Source organism: Cajanus cajan, chromosome 3, assembly GCF_000230855.2.
Source record: "Cajanus cajan strain Asha chromosome 3, NIPB_CcT2T_4, whole genome shotgun sequence".
NCBI classification, from domain to species: Eukaryota; Viridiplantae; Streptophyta; class Magnoliopsida; order Fabales; family Fabaceae; genus Cajanus; species Cajanus cajan.
The window spans coordinates 5006994-5026720 of NC_138519.1; the positions used below are offsets into that span (position 1 = coordinate 5006994).

Below are 19727 nucleotides of genomic sequence, written 5' to 3' on the forward strand. Positions count from 1 at the left end.
TCAAACAAGAATAACACAACACATTTGCTACCTTGAAAGTTGAAACTATAAAAATAATCCATATATACAACACATTTCCATCTGAACCACCGGGATCCAATTCCACAGTATATCACAATCATCCAATTTTTCTTCTTATCTTTCAAATCTTGTTTATTAATAAAAAAATATATATGTGTGATTAATGTCCATTTTGTTGGTCTAAGACTGTGTCGAATTGTAATATAGATGTAAAATATAATTTTAGCAGAAATGAGTTATTAATAAAATTCATAAAAATTTTATATTAATAATATAATTGTTTTAAAATAAGATATAATTTTAGTATTGAAAGACGTTAATATGAAGGGAGGTGCTACGGTACGTCGGTACCCTCAAAGATTGAGAGATTTTATAAAAATTAAAAAAAATTAATTTAATTATAAAATGAATAATCCAAATTATATTTATAAAATGAAAAGTAATATAAAATTATAGAGATTAAAATTATAATATTTCAATAATGTTATAAAACATTAAAAAAAGAATTAATAAATAATAAAAATAAAAAATTATTAAAATTACAATATAGAAATTCAAAAATTTAAGACAAAAGACAAAAATATATTTAAAAAATTATTAAAATTAAAATTTAAAAATTTAAAATTTTTAAGTGAAAAGACAAAAAATATACTTAAAAAATTATTAAAATTAAACTATTTAAATATATAATAGTATTATTACAAATAAAATTAGAATATATAAAATAAAAATAAAATGACTAAATAATTTAAAAATTTAAAGAATAAAATATCATAAATATTATTTAAATAAATTATTAAAAATATAAAATATAAAATAAAATTATAATTACAAATGTACCGGTACCTTACCAAATAATATAAGTACCGTAGAATTTTTCTAATATGAATGGTTCAGTATTCTTTAACTAAAAATGAAAGCTTATTTTTTTAATTCAAATATGAAATCGCGATAAAATATTATTTTATTTAATGTTTTATAAACCCGATATTAAATCTTATAAATAATTTATATTATTATATATTAAAATTAAACTTTAAAAAAAATATTCAATAAAGCTCTCATTATTTTTAAAATTTTTACTATTCATTTAATCTAATTTTATATGTTAATTAAAAAATGTTCATTAAATGATAAATTAGTAAATAAAAAATGTTTTAAGAAAAGATTTAATAAAAACAATTATAAATAAGTTAATAAATCAAGCTAACTTTCATGCTCATAATAAAGTTAGGATCTCAAAAAGAAAGTTAGGAGGATTAAAATGTGACCCACGCAGCCGGTTACCCTATGACAGATTTTCACGCCACACGGTTGGTAAGAGAAAGATTAAAGAAAAAGAAAAAAGAAAGACAAATGATTACTATATATAAAAATAAAAAAAGTATTTGAATTTGATTGGCTTTTCGTACAAACATGGAAATGGGAATCGGGAATGTTTGAACTTTGAAGCATTTGTTAATTGTTGAGAGGTAAAAGTCAAAGCTTAAACACAATTTTCTAATTCTCTTGAGTCTTACCAACGGAAAATAACGCCCTACTGCACCAAACATACTTTATTTCTGCAACTGCTTAATGGCCTTAAACTATTATCATGTAATTCAAATGGATTCTTCCAACACTTTGTTCATTCAATGAGATTGCACGTAACTATCGGATTAAATAGTATATCTTATTTACTATTTCTCTCATAAAGAAGATGAAGTGTCACATGTGAGATTGGCTTTATACTTTTCTTTTTCTTTTTTTCATTTTCATTATTAATTTATTTATGAAAATTATTTAATTTCAATTACTTTAAAATTAAATAAAAAAAGATTAAAAAAAAAATTTTGAGGTAAAATTAAGTGTACAATTTTGATTCTCAATGCCATATGAGCTTTGTGTCATTTTCTCTATATTATGTTGAGTCACGTCAATGGTTTTCGATAGAAATTGATAGGAAACTAACGTTCGACAAACATTATTCGACGAGAAAACATACGACACTAAATTTGTGATAAATAGTTTTGAAGGATTAGAATTGCACGATCTGAAAATTGTACAGATCAAAAATAAATTTTGAATCTAAAGAATAAAACTTAAATATAATTCCTTAAATGTTTTGGTGTTGTTGTTCAATTATAATAAAAAATTTATTTTAATAATTTACTACAAATTTTTATTAATTATTATTTATATTATTGAAATAAAACTTTGATTCTAATTAAAAATAACACCAAAAAAATCTAATGAACTGCATTCAAATAATAATGCCCTCTATTTCAATTAATTTCAACCCTTATTTTATGTCACATCAATAGTTGTTTATTATCATAAATTCTTTATTCGTTTTTGAACTTCATTTTCATCGGAGATATTTTTTAATAAAAATAAGTTTCATTTGTACATATCATTTATTTATACTCTTTTAATTTAAGTATATTTATAAATATTTTTTTCTTAATTGAATATTTCTCTTTTAATTTTTAAATGAGTCTTACAAAAAATCTTATATTTTTACATATTATCAATAATTTATTTATTAATTTAATTTTTTTTTATTGAGTTATGAATTAAGAGATCTTTTATGTAATTATTTTAAAAAATATTTTTTTTATGCTATTCTTTTTTATACTACTGTTATAATAGAGATTGAATTAGTTTTAATTTGGTTTCATTAAGTGAAAACAAATAAAAATAATAATTAAAAATGATAAAATTGACTAAGAGAGAAGAGGAAAATTAAGAAGTCAGTGAATAAAAAATATATTGATAAATATTGATAAATAAAATATATTAAAAAATAATTTTATAACGTTAGGAAATATAACATTTAATTTTACTGTAGTAACATTAAGAAATATATTACAAGTTTAATTTTTAATTTAAAAAAAAAAAAAAGAATCACGTGTTTCTTTAAGCCATACTTAATAAAAATTACACATAATGAAAGATGGTAACTAGAGAAGATCTTTGGAGAAACTTTGTGAGTGTAGCACTAACACCTCTCTTCATGCCCTTTAACCAAATTCTCTTCTCTCTCTTTCTTCTTTGTCGTCTTAATTTATTTTCTTCTGAATGAAAATTAGGCATCTAAAAATTAATTTAACTGTCGAATGGCTGAACTAACTTATTTGTAATTCTTATTATCACTTAAATATATTTTTAACTTTTAAAATTAAATAAGTTTTAAGTTTATTTTTATTTTATAAAATTTAAATTATTATTTTTAATCTTTGTTATAATTATATAGTCATTTTTAATTACTTATTTGTTTAGTATAATGTTAAGTGACCATCTTGGTGATACTACATATGTTAGTGTGAGACACTTCTATTTTTTTTTATATGTCTTAAAAATAAATGTTATTTATTTATCTTAAAATTATCATTAAAAATAAAAAATAATGATTATAGATTTTAGAGAGATAAAAGTAAAAATTAATATTTTACATGTACTAAAATCAAAATTTATTCATTTTATAATGATAAAAATATTTTACAATAACTAAAAATAATGTTTACAAATTTTAGAAAAATAAAAATATAAAATTATATGGACCAAAATCAAAATTTAATCATTTTTTAGATATTAAAAAAATATTTAAATCTTATTTTAATTTAATCAATCATTTTAAGTTTGGGTCTTAATAAGTAAAATTGTTTTTTTAATAAAGTCGTTTTTAATAAAAGATACATGTAGTTTAGAAGGAAAAAAAATCAATTTCATAATCGTAGTACTTTCTCGTCTCCAATTTCTGTTTTTTATTTATTTATTTATTTATTTTTTATTTTCGCTGTATCATTATCTTCCATATTCTACTTTGTCATTTTCTTTTATTTCAGCACCATATCCTTTTCTATCATGATAATGATGATAAACTAAACAATTGTTATTATAGTTTACCACTTCTTATTAACATTGATATTTCTAACGTAGTTCATCAAGAAAAAATGAATATAAAATTAATGATATATTATTTTGCAATACATATAAAATTTTGTAATTTTCATAATCATTATCCAAAGAAAACTTTTTAGAAAACTATTATAATTTAGTGATATAACGATGATTCTAATACTTGAAAATTTAATATTATAAATAAAGATTGCGTAAGATAACAGTTTACTTTCCAATGAAACCAACCAGGGGCGGCTTCATGTATAACATTATGACAATTGCCCCAATTTTTTTTATTTTTTATTTTTAGTTTAAGATGGAGTATAATATTTTTTTTTTATCATCATAACAGTAGATGTTACTTCTCTTAAAACAATTTTTAAATGAAGATAAAAAGTTATAAAAGATTAAGGTGTTTGATAAAAATGAAGGCAAAAATTATAAATAAAAAAAAAATAGGTGTTACTTCTCTTAAAACAAATTTTTAACTATTTAATGTTTGGTCTAAGAATTTTTAACATATCACTAATTTTTTGTCGATTAATTATGGGATGTTATCTTCTATATATTATTTTCACTCATAAAAATATTTATACATGTTCTTAAGCACGGTAGACACTGAGAATAAAATTTTGGGGATATACATTGATTTTTTGGCTTTTTGACCAAAGTAGGGCTGCATGGAAAGTTATTTACGTAAATGGTGCTGTTTAGAAATTATTTACGCCTTTAGGGCTGTTTACAACGGTGTCGCTATGGCCCATAGCGACACCACTGCCACGTGGCATTTTTTAAACTCCAGAGAAGCCATGAGAGCCATATTGAGGAAGTTGGTCCAGCCTATAGCGACACCAGTAGCTACAATGAAGTCGCTGTAGCCCACAGCGACTCATATTCGAAATTTAAAAAAAACTTAAATCCAAAAATATAATTTATTTAAAAAGAAAATTTATAAAATAGTTATTAAAATTTATATGATAATGTAAAAATAAAAAAATTACAAAAAAAATATACTACATAATTTAAAATATTAAAACGTAAAATACAGTTGGTGTCGCTATGGGCTATAGCGCCACTGTGTCGCTATAGCCCATAGCGACACTATTATATATATATAAAAAAAATATTTATATTAAATAAAGAAAATAATAGAAAAATAAGTTTATAAAAAATAGTATAATTTATATGATAATATATAAATATAGAAATGTTTTTTAAAAAATAAGATAATAATTTAAAAAAAAAAAAAACAAAAAAAAAAAACACTGGTGTCGCTATGGGCTATAGCGCCACTGTGTCGCTATAGCCCACAGCGACACTATTATATACAGAAAAAATAAATATATTTATATTAAAAAAAGAAAATAATGGAAAAATAAGTTTATAAAATAGTATAATTTATATGATAATATATAAATATAGAAATGTTTTAAAAAAAATAAGATAATAATTTTTTTAAAAAAAAAAAAAAGAAACAGTGGTGTCGCTATGGGCTATAGCGCCACTGTGTCGCTATAGCCCACAGCGACACTGGTGGTGGTGGTTGAGGCCATTTATTACAGTGGCCACGTGTCAATTTACCGTCTGAGGAACCAATGGGTAATTGACACGTGGCCTGGCACAGTAAAAAAAAAAAAAAATTTCCTATATATATTAGGATTTACCCTGCTGGTCCCCCCCCCTCCGCGTGAAGTTCATCAGGTGCAAGTGCAAGGTGAGTTTCAAATTTTTTTTTTCTTTTTTTGTTGAATTTCGTTTAAATTTTTTTTATAAATATTGTTTAACTTATATATATTATAATTAATATTTCAGGTTAAATTGTATTATTTGGATTTCTGCAGATTTCCAGAAATATCAAGTATTTGAGGTATTTTTTATTTTATCAGTTTTGTAATTTAATTAAATATATTGATTTTTATAATTATTATAGTTTATTTAGTTATATTTGTCTGTAATTTATGTTTAATTTAAAAATAATGATATTTGTATTAATTTTATTTAGTTAAATTTCTGTGTAATTTAATTTAAATTTTTTATGAAATTATTGTGTGTAATTTGAGGTAGTTATATTTGTCTGTAATTGTTATTATTTTAAAAATAATATTTGAAATTTAAATTCAATTATTTTAATTCTGTTAAATTTATATTTATTTAGGAAAGAATTTAATTTAAATTTTTTGTTAAATTTGATTGTGAGTAATTTAATTAGTTATAATTCTGTGTAATTGTTTGTTATTTAAAAAATAATGATATTTAAAATATAAATTGATTTATTTTAATTCTGAATAATTTATATTTATTTAGAAAATAATTTAATTTAAATAATTTATTAAATTTAATTCTGTGTAATTTTATTTGTTATTTTTCTGTGTAGTTTATTTTAAAATTAAAAGATAATGATTTTTAAAATATAAATTGATTTATTTTAAATCTGTTTAAATAATATTTATTCAGAAAATAATTTAATTTAATTTGTTATTAAATTTAATTATGTGTAATTTGATTAGTTATAATTTTCTGTAATTTATTTATATTTTAAAAATCATTATATTTAAAATTTGATTTATTTATTTTAATTCTGTTGAATTGATATTTATTTAGAAAATATTTTAATTATATTTTTTTATTAAATATAATTCTGTGTAAATTTAATTAGTTATATTTCTGTGTAATTTATTTTAATTTTAAAAATAATGATATTTAAAATATAAATTGATTTATTTTAAATCTGTTTAAATAATATTTATTTAGAAAATAATTTAATTTAATTTGTTATTAAATTTAATTATGTGTAATTTGGTTTATTTGTATTTTATATAATGTATGAAATAATTAGTTGTTAAATTTTGTTATAGATGGCATCATCTTCTACATCTATGCGTGTGAGTTGTGGACCCGTTGAGGATGATTTATTGTCATTGCAATCCATACATGTTTCACAACATGTTTGGAATAGAGAAGAAGATAGGAGATTATTAGCAAGACGTGCTGCTCCAACACGCAATGGAATTGACGGAATTCCACATCAAATAGTTCCGTTATTAGACCAGGCTGGATTTGGATGGATTGCTCGGTTGAGTTATATCAAAGTGAGCCCTGGTTTATTAACTGCTTTGGTAGAACGATGGAGACCAGAAACACACACATTTCACATGCCATTTGGAGAATGCACAATTACTCTCCAAGATGTTGGTATGATTGTTGGTCTTCCAGTTGACGGTCAAGCACTGTTAAGTCGAGGCAGTGCTAATATATTTGAATCAGGTACTAAAATAACTATACTTTAAGTTTTTTTTTTGTTATAGTAATTGTGTTTTATAATATTAAAAATCGGTAAATAATTTATTTTGTTTTATGCAGCTCGTGATTTTTTAGGTGTTATTCCACCTGAGTCAGAAATGAAAGGTCATAGGGTCAAGCTATTTTGGTTGGCTACATATTTTAATGAGATTGTAGATGATCTACAGGAGCTACATCAGTTGCTTCCTTATGCTCGAGCTTGGATACTACGGTTTATAGGAGGCGTTTTGTTTCCTGATAGATCTTCTAGCTATGTCTCATTGAGGTGGTTGGCGTTCTTAGGTGACTTTCAGACCATTAAGACGTATGCATGGGGTGCAGCTGTGCTTGGATGTTTGTATCGCAATTTATGCACCTCTACTGATTACAAAACGCCAAGTTGTGGTGGGTTTACACTTTTATTGCAGTTATGGGCATGGGAATGATTCCCAACCATTCTGTCTTCTCCATTCCCACCTATTCCTCCTGCTTGCCCTGTTGGTTTAAGGTATGATGAAATTCAAAATATTAACATTGTTAAAATTATTGAATAAATGTTACAGAAATTAATTGTTTACATTTTGATTTCAGGTGGTCCAACACAGCCACTAAAATAAGCATCAGCGATGATATTAAATTTTATCGCAAATTCTTTGATCGGTTGACCAGAAAATCTGTAAGTAAATAAAATTGAAGGGTTAACGGATTTCATTATGTAAGTTATTAGTATTTTAATATAAACTAATTACAATTTTTTATTTACAGATTATTTGGCAACCATATCCGCCTTTGGAACAGATGCCCGAGGACTGTACACAGGGGATTCGTATTTGGGGTTCTGTAATCCCGTTACTTTCTCTGTGTATTTGTGAATGGCATCAGCCTGATAGGGTCATGAGGCAATTTGGTTACCAACAACCAGTTCCAAATCCTCCAATGACTCCTGCTCATGTGCATGCGTTGACCCTGCGGGGAAAGACTGATGACGATTGGACTACAATATTAAGTCCAGCACTTGAGCACTGGGCCAATCGATATGCATACCACTTTGCACCTACTTCTCCACAGGTTGGACTATTAGGTCCAAATTCTGAATACATGAGGTGGTATCGCAGAAAGGGGAAATTGTACATTGATCCTGATGAAGTTAAAGACTCGATTGTGGTATGTACATATTACAACTCATATTTTAATATAATATTTTGTTAAATTATAAAGTGGTAAACTAATTTTTTTATGTCTTGTATATGTAGGGAGACGTAACTGAATGCTTGGCATACTTGACATCTCCTCATGGCAGCCCAGAGTTTTCTATGGAAGCAGTCACAGAGCAGACTAATCGATTATTATCGATATCTGATGACTATAGGGCTAGATTCGTTGAGCCAGCTGAGGAAGCACCCCTTCCCCCTGGTTCATATGACGTGGGGACTTTCAATGTTCCTGCACAGTCAAGGGAGGCTGGAGGGTTACCTACAAACTTGGTGGGAACAAGCCTCTTCTTGATTTTTTTGCAAAGCTTCAACTAACTTTGAAACGAAGACCTTCCCAGATGAAACATCTGCTAAAGCACGACTACCACGAACACTAAAATACTCAGCGCACCTGGTATACGTCGACCGAACTAATGCAGTGATAGGGAGATTTCTACAATCCTTTAACACCTTGTTAACACATTCAGACAAATTTGTTGTCATATGACCATATCTTCGACCATCTGCATCATATGCCATGCTCCATTTGTCTTTAGATATCGCTCCTATCCACCTTTCAACATCAGGGTTAGATTGACAAAACTTTTCCAAATTGCAATAAAAAATGTGCTTACACGGTGTATACCCTGCATACCAATTAAAAATAACGCACTATAAATTTGTTTAAAATGGTTGAAAAATTTAAAATAACAATACGTACCTAACTTCACAAGCTTTTGTTTAAGTTTGACATCCTTGAATCGAGTATTAAAATTACTTGCAATGTGCCTAATGCAGTACTTGTGATATGCATTTGGCGGTCTCCAACCAATTGCTTCATTGTCAATGGCCGATTTAATGCTACGATGTCGATCAGATATTAAACATATCCCTTCTTTGTTTGTAACATGTAACCGCAAATGAGACAAGAACCACGACCACGCAAGTAATGTTTCTCCTTCAACCACAGCAAATGCAAGAGGAAGAACGTTGTTATTACCATCTTGTGTTGTAGCAATCAACAATGTACCTCGATACTTGTCATACAGATGAGTGCCATCAATTTGTATCAACGGTTTACAAAAATTAAAGGCATCACAACACGGCTTGAATGTCCAAAATAATCTGTGAAATTGACGGTAACCACGATGACAACGATTACCAACAAAAAACTCATCATGACACAGATCATAAAATGACCCTGGAGCAATTTCTTTCATGTATTGCAGCCATCGAGGTAAATAAGCATACGATTCTTCCCAATCTCCAAAAACGTTAACAATTGCTTTTTGTTTCGCCATCCAAGCCTTTCTATAAGATATTTTGAACCCAGTTTGAGATGTTATTCTCTCTTGGATAAGGCTAATCTTTATTGATGGATCTTGGTTAACCATTCCTACATATTAAATATTAGTAAACACTAACATATTAAATATTAGTAAACACAAACATAAATTATTATTAATATAAACTATAAACTTTGCAGAACTTACCTTGTATAAATGTTGCAATTAACTCAGAATCTAACTTAGCATGATCTTGCGACAAAGACATGTTCAAACACGTATGACGTCCACCCCACTGAGTCACTTTCCAGTTATCAGATCTCTTTGACTCAATGGCTCTCATGTACCATCCACATCCATCATGTGCATTTGGACATCTAACAACCCATTTAGTCTTTTTCGACTCAACCACATAAAAACTTTGATGCATTCTCATTGCATTTTGCTTGATTGCATTTTTAACTGCATCTTTATTTTCAAACTCCAACCCCACATATAAATCTTGCCCAATTGACCAAGTACTACCGACATCCATCCCTGGAATATCTTCTTCATCGGGATGATTCCAATTTATGTTACTGTAGTGGGGTAAATTACCCCAAAATTGACTTCCACCTATTTTAATAATAATGAATTTAGTAAGTTCAATAAAATAAAATTCAACAATTTACTTTAAACAAATAACAAATTATTGACAAATTTATTTTTCAAATGATACCTTCAGTAGATGGATACATTGAAATTGGTTCAACCATTGGACTATTAACAAGAACATCCGGCTGCACCTCATCATCAGATGGTTCACAATTATCAATTTCATCTTCATTGGATTCATCAATGCTTTCATATGATGATGAAACATGATAGTCTTCATCTTCTTCGTCATCTTCATCTTCATCTCTTGTGATCAAAGGTGATCGTTCAATTGACAAATTTTCTAATGAAAAAGTAGAAGATTCTTGCATACCTATTTCAGCATATAATTCCATTATTGGCATCACATTCTGGCTTTGAAATGCTTCTATCATGCATTGTACATCATCATCGTCACTCAATTCCAATGAAGAATATATGTTGTTATCACCTTGTGAAACTAAAAATCTGTAGCTTACAGATAATATCACTTGATTTGAGTTAAGACTAAATTTGTTATGAATCATTCTCTTTAATATATCCAAAGTGATACCTCGTTTAATATACATTCCTTTTCTTGGTCCATCAAATGTTACACCCTCAGCACCTTCATACATCTTTCCAGTATAAATATAAGCAATCATTTGATCCATAATATCTACAACAAAAAAAATTAATTAGTGCAAATATCTATAATTTATATTTAAACAAAAATAAAATTATACTTACCGAATCAGAAAGAAACGTAACTGGCTCAGAGTCTTAAATCAGACCAAAACGTAATTGATAAATATATATATGACTTCAACTGTGAAAAGAACGTAGCTGGGTCGGGGTATATATACTGATAATGTCGCTATGGGTCATAGCGACACAGTGTCGCTATGGCCCATAGCGACACCATAAAAAAAATTTAAAGGAAAAAATATACATAGAAAAATAAAGAAATTACACAAAAATTAATTTTACAATTACAAATTATTATTCAACTGCTAATATAAAATAAACAAATTGTAAAATAAAATAAGTAAATAATTTAAAAAAAAAAACAAATTAAATGGTGTCGCTGTGGCCTATAGCGACACAGTGTCGCTATAGGCCATAGCGCCACTTAAAAAAACATTAAATAATAAAGGAAAAAAATATATATACACAAACCTAATTACAGAAAAATTAAGTTTACAATTACAATATTATTTAACTGCTAATATAAAATAAACAAATGGTAAAATAAAATAAGTAAATAATTTAAATAAAAAAAACAGATTAAATGGTGTCGTTGTGGCCTATAGCGACACAGTGTCGCTATAGGCCATAGCGCCACTTAAAAAAACATTAAATAATAAAGGAAAAAAATATATATACATAAACCTAATTACAGAAAAATTAAGTTTACAATTACAATATTATTTAACTGCTAATATAAAATAAACAAATGGTAAAATAAAATAAGTAAATAATTTAAAAAAAAAAAATTAAATAGTGGCGCTATGGCCTATAGCGACACTGTGTCGCTATAGGCCATAGCGCCACTCAAAAAAATAAATAAATGCATTATTTAATTTGTCATAAAATAATAAACGAAAAAAATATATATACATAAAACTAATAAGAGAAAAATTAACTTTATAATTACAAATTAACATTTTTAACTGGTATTATAAAATTAATTTTAAAATAAAAAATAATAATAACTAAAAAAAAAAAAAAATTAGTAGTGTCGCTATAGCCTATAGCGACACGGTGTCGCTATAGGCCATAGCGCCACTTGTAAAATAATTATATATATTTTTTATGATTACGTTTTTAAATAAATATTTTTTATTTTTATAAATATATAAGTTCACTTCATTATTTTTAAATTTAGAAATTATTTTACTTTTTTTTGTTTTTTTTCTTAAATGGTGTCGGTATGGGCTACACCATTTTTAATGGCGCACAAACTGTGTCGCCTCAGCCCATAGCGACACTGTTTTGGCTCATTCGAGCCCACCCCACACAAAAAAAAAAAAAACCACGTGGCATTGGTGTCGCTATGACACCGTTGTAAACAGCCCTAAAGGCGTAAATAGTTTTCAAACAGCACTATTTACGTAAATAACTTCCCATACAACCCTACTTTGGTCAAAAAACCTGATTTTTTCCATCAATAGCTAAAACATATAATCTTAAATCCAAATGGAAAGAGAGAAAAAAAAATCGTTATCAAGCAACACGAGTTTCACATGAAATTATTTAACTATGAGTAACAGTTCCATAACAAAGTGTGTTCTTTTATTCAATGAAGTTTAAAGATGGTAACAAGGATAAATTAGCCCAATCATGTCTTACAAGTTACAACAATAGTGTGATGGATCATCATTTATCAAATAAAGTTCCCCAGCTAGCAATGAGCATAAAAAAAAAACAGTTTTCTGCTTCTCTTAAATAGTACCCTTACAAAGGCAGTGCCAATTATTGCCAGGTTACTGCTATAGGACTTCTAACAGCATATTTATCTGATGTCCAAGTAAGTGATCCAAATGATGAACTGCCACTGACTCCTGTTTTCCCATTTGAAACAAAAGTCACTTTATAACTCAATTTCTCACCCATTCTTCTGAATCTCAAATTCCTTGGTTCAACCGTGACAGATACTCCCTTTGGTTTTTCCACTTTCACTGCATAAGAACTTGTCGAGTACCCAACATTTGTGACTACCCTCTTGTATGTCACACTAGCCTTTAAAGCACTAGTGTCAAATAGCACAGAAAATGAAGGGTAGTTCAAGTCACCAGCCTTTAGACCTGAGTTTTTGGCACATTTGAAATTACCTTTTGACAATATAGCAATCTGGGAGGATGTGTATTTCAGGCTGCACAAGTAGTTTAAGTAATCTTTGGAGGTGATGTCATAGATTAGCCCTGGATCAGAAGCTCTTTCAGGGCTAACATGGCCTGAGCCAAAAGCAAAGGGGTCAGCAAATGCTGAATTGTTTGAACCAATGTCGGTAATTGGGGCAGCCTTGTTGTTTGATGTGTAAGCAGTAGTCATGAGAGCAGATTTGATGGCTGCAGGTGACCAATCCTTATGCACAGATTTGATCAGTGCAGCTATGCCACTAACATGAGGACATGACATTGAGGTGCCTGAAACTATGTTGAATAGTACACTTCTTTTGTCACTCTTGAGCATGCTTGGACTAGTCGTGGGAGGCCATGCAGCCAAGATGTTCACACCAGGTGCAGTTACGTCTGGCTTGATTACATCTGGTCCCACAGAACTTGGTCCTCTAGAGGAAAATGCTGCCATAATTGGTGCAGGGTCTCCATACGTTGTCCCTAGGAAGGAAATTGAAGCTGTTGGTGGTGTTTTTGCTGAGTGAATGTAGCTTCTAATTGTTTTACTTGCTGAGGCCCCTAAGGATGTGGCTGGCAAAACATGAGGGTCAGCAAAAAGCTCTTCTCCTTGGTTTTCTGAGTTGAGTAATATCATTCCTGCTCCACCTGCCATTTTCACTTCCTCTCCCTTTGACGTTCTACTATTTATTCCTCTTTCACATGCAACTATTTTTCCCTTGACGAACATTGGATCAAGTGAACCTTTGGTGCAATACTGTGCTGTCCTTTGTGCTTTTGAGGAGTTTCCATACACAAGAGGCAATTGGTGTGCTTGCTTGCCCTTGTACAATGATGACCCTTTGAAAACATGTCCATTGCCTAGCTTCACTTGTGTTGGAAAGCTTCTGTCAAGGTAGCTAGCAGCAACAGTCATGATCCATGGTGCAACATTTCCAACAGTTGAACTAGAGGGTCCTGAATTGCCTGCTGAGCAAGAAACAAAAACTCCTTTTTGTGTTGCTCCAAATGAGGCTATGGCAATGCTATCATTGTAAAAAGCCTTGGCAGTGCCTCCTAAAGAGAGTGACAATACATCAACACCATCGGCCACAGCTTGATCAATAGCTGCCAATATGTCAGAGTTTGCGCAGCCTAAACGCCAGCATACTTTATAAGCAGCTATTCTTGAGGTGTACCTCATTCCACTGGCAGAACCTCGAGCCAAGCCGAAAAAGCCGGCATCACTCACCATGTTTCCAGCTGCAGTTGAGGCTGTGTGTGTTCCATGTCCTTGAGCATCTCTAGCAGAACGATAGTCCAATGTCTCATTGATTCTTCCAACAAATTTTTCATACCCTTTGAGAAAGACTCTAGCACCAATAAGCTTCTTGTTGCAATTTGAGGCAGAGAAGTTGGTGCCTGCTTCACAAGCACCTTTCCAGTGAGAGGGTACTTTGGACAAACCTGTGTCTTGGAAACTTATGTGTTCAGGCCATATTCCTGTGTCAAGGACACCAATGATCACATCTGAGGCCAAGTTGGAAGCATTCCAAAGTCCTCTTCCATTCTGTAGGCCAAGAAAATGAGGGCTGTAAGTTGTGTGAAGGGCTAATAGTTCATCAGGTATGGCTGAAAGGAAACCTTCCACTTGGTTCAAGTACTCTAGCTGTTTATTTGAAAGTTGAGAAGCAAAACCAAACAGGGTGGTTTCATAAACATAAAGAAGCTGAGGGGATATCTCTTCTTCCAATGAAGCTTCAGAGATGAAGTCAATGACTGATTTGAACCAAGGTTTTGTGTTGTCTTGGGAATGGACTGATGCTTTGATCTTGGCCTTGTCCATGTGTATTATGTATGTCTGCTTGTCCATGACAGCAACTGAATTTGCCACCATAAAGGCCAGGAATAGTAGGAGTGTCCTGAAGATCATGTTGCCTACAGAAAAGTCACAAAGAGGACAAAAAGAATAAAACTTCATATAATATTTGATCTAACAAAATAATATTAGTATACCATATCCAAACTTCTATGAACTGTTTTTTCTTTATTACATTTTTCTTTGTTTAGTTTTAACAGAGATGAGATTCTTGGCAATGCATCCTATCTCTAATATTTCTTATGTAACATATTTTGTATTCTAGAAACATAAACAACTTAACGACAAAATTTCTGTGTAAATAATACAAAGCAAGTAAATGGTGCATAGCAAATTAGTGTTTACTCCAAGACTAGTGGCTAAGAATAAACGGTGACATAGAGAATGGAGATAGAGGTTCAAACCTATGCTGAGTTTAGCACAAGATATGGGGAATGAAGGATGATGCCAATAGCTGCTAACATTGAATCTTTAATAAGCACATGAAGAAGCTAGGCCTGAAAAAGTTAAAGGCATTAATTTTCTGTGTGTTCATTGCAGTCCAGGAATGCCAATGAGTCTACCTTTTGCTTTCTTATCTTCTACTTCACGACTGTACCCTTTCTATTGGATGATAACAACTAACAAGTCCTTATATACTCATTGTGATGGGGTAACAGGTCTAATCATGTGTCATTGTATATTCAATATTCAACGGTACATTTATCTTTCTCCATTCTTTGCCAAATTAGCATTCTCTTTATCTTCTTATGAGAACCTTTTTAACTTTGAATTGACACTTATAGTTATAACATCATTTCTTAATTATAGAGTATTGAGGTATCCTTAAGAGACAGTTATAACAATGTTCATGTGGGCCAAAAGCTGCAACATATAGTAAGGGCGCATCTTATTTTACTTACGTCCATTATTAAGCACTATAATTGGATCTGAGTGATCTGACTCTACCCCACTAAGGTCTTTCCATGAGAGGATGTTGACTCACACTCCACACCAGTTAATTAAGTTCTAAGTATTAATTTACATCATGTGGACTAACCAGATACACCTCAGATTTCATTATTGTGGGAGATGCATATAAATTTTCATCTTATCCTTGCTAAGGATAGCCTTTGTGAGCGATAGATATTTTGTAAAACTTAGATGCAGTTCATTATGTATATGTGATACTGTTCTCATTAGTCATTAGAGTTTCAGCTGGATAATCTATGATTACTTTTAATGTAAACTTTTATTATACAGATTGTTAAAGTCAAACTCTTGTTTTGATTGGAGAATAATACTAAAATCACCGAACTACATGTCATCCTCATATTCTTGCAGCTAAAACCATATACAAATACTAGTGTTCTTAAAAGCTTATCCTTCATTCGGTGTATGAACCTAACAAAAGGGCTTCATATGATGGCCTTGCGCATTTAGTGGAGTCATGGTAATCTTTTAAGACTAAGAAGGATTGAAGGGACTGAAAATCTATTGAGATTGCTACGTGTAGTGGGTTGACAATACTTCTGATCACTGATCAGCACGCTCACATGATACTGATTATTATTGTTATTACAAAAGTTCAAGCTTTCAAAAAAAGGGAATTAGTACATGTCAGCTAAGCAAGACCAGAAGACTCTTTTCAGACTCAAATCTCAATGATAGAATTATAAGAATGGGTATAACACAATACACTAACTCACCCAAATATATTAAATTGGATTATACTTTTCAATCCTTTAACACGTATAATCCAATTCATATAATTAATTGGAATGATAAGTTGAGTTGAGTTGAATTGAATTGACAAGGGTTTTATCTATTCAATTGATTTATTTATTTATTTCTTAATTTTATCTATTAACACTGTTTTATGAAATTTTATTTGTGATTTATTTATTTATTATTTATAATTATATTTTGTAATTATTTTATTATTTGTTGGTAATTTATTTGTGGTGATTGGTGGACTTATTAAATATACTCTTCATTGAACATTTAAATCATAATTAATTTTACAACACTTTTTTCTTTATTTCTCCTTAATTTGTGGTATTCAATCAATGTGTATCACGATCACCTTAAATCATATTTATAACATTATAAATGTAGCTATACAGTACAGATGGTCCACATAGCTAAAATGGTACATATTCATTAACAAAGATCTAGAGTAAGTGCTTCCATGGTACAGAAGAAAGTAAGAATCTGTCCCCTTTGATATTTTGAGACTAGATGTTAATTATGAGCTTACTGTATGTGATCATTACATGGTGATTCAGAGAGTTCTCAAAACTTCCTTTGAGTCTAATTTAAGCCATTCCTCATTCATTCATATGGCAAGTGCGTTTGTCATTATTAACACAAAATGAGTATAGTGTCCTACTTGGAAAGTTGGGAATCAATTAGCAACTGATTTTTTTTTTCTCTACATCAGAAAATCTTTGGAATTGAGGAATTTGATTCTAATTATGGAAATTAAGATAATCTAAATCGAAGGTAAATAGAGAATCACGAGTCCCATGACAAGATACAATGTGGAAAATTTCCTTAATTTTGGAAATGTTCATTCCTCGTTGTGTTTACAAACCTTTCATTTTTCCCCCGAATCGAGTACTGAGTAATGTTTATTGGGGAATTCATATAATTAACTCCCTTATGTTTTCTTTTTAATGTATTTCACTTTTTTTTTTTTTTTTTTTTTAGAACTTTCAAGTTTCAATGTATTTCTTAGATGAGATATTTAATATTTCCTCATCAAATACTCAATGATTAAAAGTTGCATTTATATACAAGAAGGGTTATTATAATAATATTGATTTACTAAGTATTACATCGTTCAATAACTTTATATTAAATGAGAAATTTGTAAATTCATCTGTTAGATTGAAACTTCATATAATTTTATATGTGTATATCAAATTTTGTTAAAATTGAATATTAGGATATAAACAAGTCTCAGATCAATAAAATAAGAGAAGAAATAACAATTTATAAAACACAAGTATACTTCAATGACATAGAGGTCTTTTGGGTGATGACCAAAAGTAAAACTATGAGAGCTTAGGTCCAAAGTGGACAATATCTCATCATTGTGAAGTATGCTTGTGTAATAACCTTATAAAAATAACTCTCATAAAATATTCCCTTAGACAAATATTATAAAATAATCTCATCAGTGGTATATTTCGCTGCATGAAAAGTTAGGTTCCTTATTTGAAGGGAGGATTGTTGGGATACAAATAAGTTCAGGGTTTAGGATTTAGGATTTATATTTTAAAATGTATATATTACATCAATTTTGTTTTATAAGAATGAAGTATCAAATCATCTTGGATTAATATAAAAATTTTGTAAAAGTTACATCGGTATAATTATAACCCTGTTCTTTATATATATATATATATATATATATATATATATATATATATATATATATATATATATATATATATATAAAGAACAGGGTTATAATTACACCGATGTAACTTTTACTAAGTATTACATCGCTTAATAACTTTATATTAAATGTGAATTAAGATTCTCACATAAGATTTTTTTAGAAATGTAAAAATATTTGATATACACTAATTACTAAACATCTCTTAAAAGTAAAATTTGTGCAATTATAAAATCAAAATAACTAATTAAGCCTACTACTTTTAAGTATACATTTTAAAAGATAATTATATGTAAATACTTGATATATTAAAAGTTTTAAATATAATATTCAACGTATATTAGAATTTAACAATTATTATGATTTTCTCAGGTAACAATAAAGGTATTTTATTCACTACAAATTTGATTCTTATAATATTCAATTTTCAATTTTGTTTTTTAAATTTTAATATCTTAATTTTATAAAATTTATAATTTTAATTTTATCATTAAATATTTAATGAGCTACTAATATCGGTTGGAATAAATAGTAGTTATTTATATTCTTTAATCAAAATATCTAAAATTTGAATCTTAATTTTAAATATGAAATAGCTTATATTATGAGATCTTATCTATGACTACAATCCCAACAATAGATTATATAGTGAGAACTTGTGTAGAATCATGATTCTCATACCAATGTGATAACTAATTAAAAAAAAAAAATTGCCGCATATTGAAACTCATTATCCCATTTTTGGGACTGTCATTCATTCTTCTAATTCCAACAATTTTCTTTTTCAATAGATGCTTCATATTAGTATTTAAATTTAATACATAAACAATTAATGAGTGTTGTGTAATAATAGAAAATAACCATTACCATTTCATATTTTGAAGAATGAACACTATTAAATTTTTTTATAAAGATTAAAAAAAAGGGGCAAAACTTGCTCATTTTATATAAATTAAAATATATTTAAGTAAATCAATTAAATTTTCTGATAAAAATTAATCATAAGAAACTTAATTGCCACTTCACACAAATAATATAATTATATGAAAAAAAACATATTTAAGGTTCATGATTCTATCCATGAAGATGCCGAAAGATAGGTGGCAGTGTTTGTCCTACCAGGTTATATTGATTCTATAGCTTGTTGATAATTTGACAAGTCACTTCTAAATACAAATATTGAGGGTGACACCAAGAAAATGTGGATTCGGATTTGAGAAATTTTATGGTACCTATCTTATTTGAGAGGGTACTGGTACAGTTTTTTATATTTTATATTTTTAATAATTTATTTAAATAATATTTATGGTATTTTATTCTTTCAATTTTTAAATTATTTAGTTATTTTATTTT

At 28.6% G+C, this 19727-nt stretch overlaps 3 protein-coding genes across 5 annotated transcripts; 1 reads left to right on the plus strand and 2 right to left on the minus strand.

Moving 5' to 3' along the window:
* Positions 1 to 6758: 6758 nt before the first annotated feature.
* LOC145955977 (serine/threonine-protein phosphatase 7 long form homolog) lies at positions 6759 to 8521 on the plus strand. Its single transcript, XM_083071531.1, has 6 exons — positions 6759 to 7167; positions 7264 to 7507; positions 7611 to 7679; positions 7774 to 7858; positions 7948 to 8346; positions 8483 to 8521. The coding sequence occupies exons 1-6, from the start codon at positions 6759 to 6761 to the stop codon at positions 8519 to 8521; spliced, it is 1245 nt and encodes a 414-aa protein (XP_082927657.1).
* Positions 8522 to 8523: 2 nt separating this feature from the next.
* LOC109803718 (uncharacterized) lies at positions 8524 to 11445 on the minus strand. 2 transcript variants are annotated; one of them, XM_083070261.1, is made up of 4 exons: positions 10380 to 11444; positions 9869 to 10276; positions 9097 to 9771; positions 8524 to 9022 (listed from the first exon to the last, which is right to left on the minus strand). In XM_083070261.1, exons 1-4 carry the CDS (start codon positions 10945 to 10947, stop codon positions 8652 to 8654), a joined length of 2022 nt encoding a protein of 673 aa, XP_082926387.1. In that variant the 5' UTR covers positions 10948 to 11444; the 3' UTR covers positions 8524 to 8651. The 2 variants fall into 2 exon arrangements, with proteins under 2 accessions (XP_082926387.1, XP_082926388.1); XM_083070262.1 differs by having other exon boundaries at positions 8825 to 8949; positions 10380 to 11445.
* A 1101-nt stretch (positions 11446 to 12546) lies between these two features.
* SBTI1.1 (subtilase family protein) lies at positions 12547 to 15590 on the minus strand. 2 transcript variants are annotated; one of them, XM_029271792.2, is made up of 3 exons: positions 15553 to 15582; positions 15394 to 15486; positions 12547 to 15048 (listed from the first exon to the last, which is right to left on the minus strand). In XM_029271792.2, the coding sequence occupies exon 3, from the start codon at positions 15041 to 15043 to the stop codon at positions 12749 to 12751; it is 2295 nt and encodes a 764-aa protein (XP_029127625.1). In that variant the 5' UTR covers positions 15044 to 15048; positions 15394 to 15486; positions 15553 to 15582; the 3' UTR covers positions 12547 to 12748. The 2 variants fall into 2 exon arrangements, with proteins under 2 accessions (XP_029127625.1, XP_020212922.1); XM_020357333.3 differs by having other exon boundaries at positions 15394 to 15590.
* Between the last annotated feature and the right edge of the window lie 4137 nt (positions 15591 to 19727).

What these genes read in the sequence shown, in the direction of transcription:
- LOC145955977 (XM_083071531.1), top strand. Translation starts at nt 6,759, where the DNA reads ATGGCATCATCTTCTACATCTATGCGTGTGAGTTGTGGACCCGTTGAG. An exon ending in GACTTTCAGACCATTAAGAC is followed by an intron (nt 7,508 to 7,610) that starts GTATGCATGGGG and finishes CTTTTATTGCAG; the next exon opens with TTATGGGCATGGGAATGATT. An exon ending in ATCGGTTGACCAGAAAATCT is followed by an intron (nt 7,859 to 7,947) that starts GTAAGTAAATAA and finishes TTTTATTTACAG; the next exon opens with ATTATTTGGCAACCATATCC.
- LOC109803718 (XM_083070261.1), bottom strand. Translation starts at nt 10,947, where the DNA reads ATGGATCAAATGATTGCTTATATTTATACTGGAAAGATGTATGAAGGT. An exon ending in AATGTATCCATCTACTGAAG is followed by an intron (nt 10,277 to 10,379) that starts GTATCATTTGAA and finishes TTATTAAAATAG; the next exon opens with GTGGAAGTCAATTTTGGGGT. An exon ending in AATTGCAACATTTATACAAG is followed by an intron (nt 9,772 to 9,868) that starts GTAAGTTCTGCA and finishes TTTAATATGTAG; the next exon opens with GAATGGTTAACCAAGATCCA.
- SBTI1.1 (XM_020357333.3), bottom strand. Translation starts at nt 15,043, where the DNA reads ATGATCTTCAGGACACTCCTACTATTCCTGGCCTTTATGGTGGCAAAT.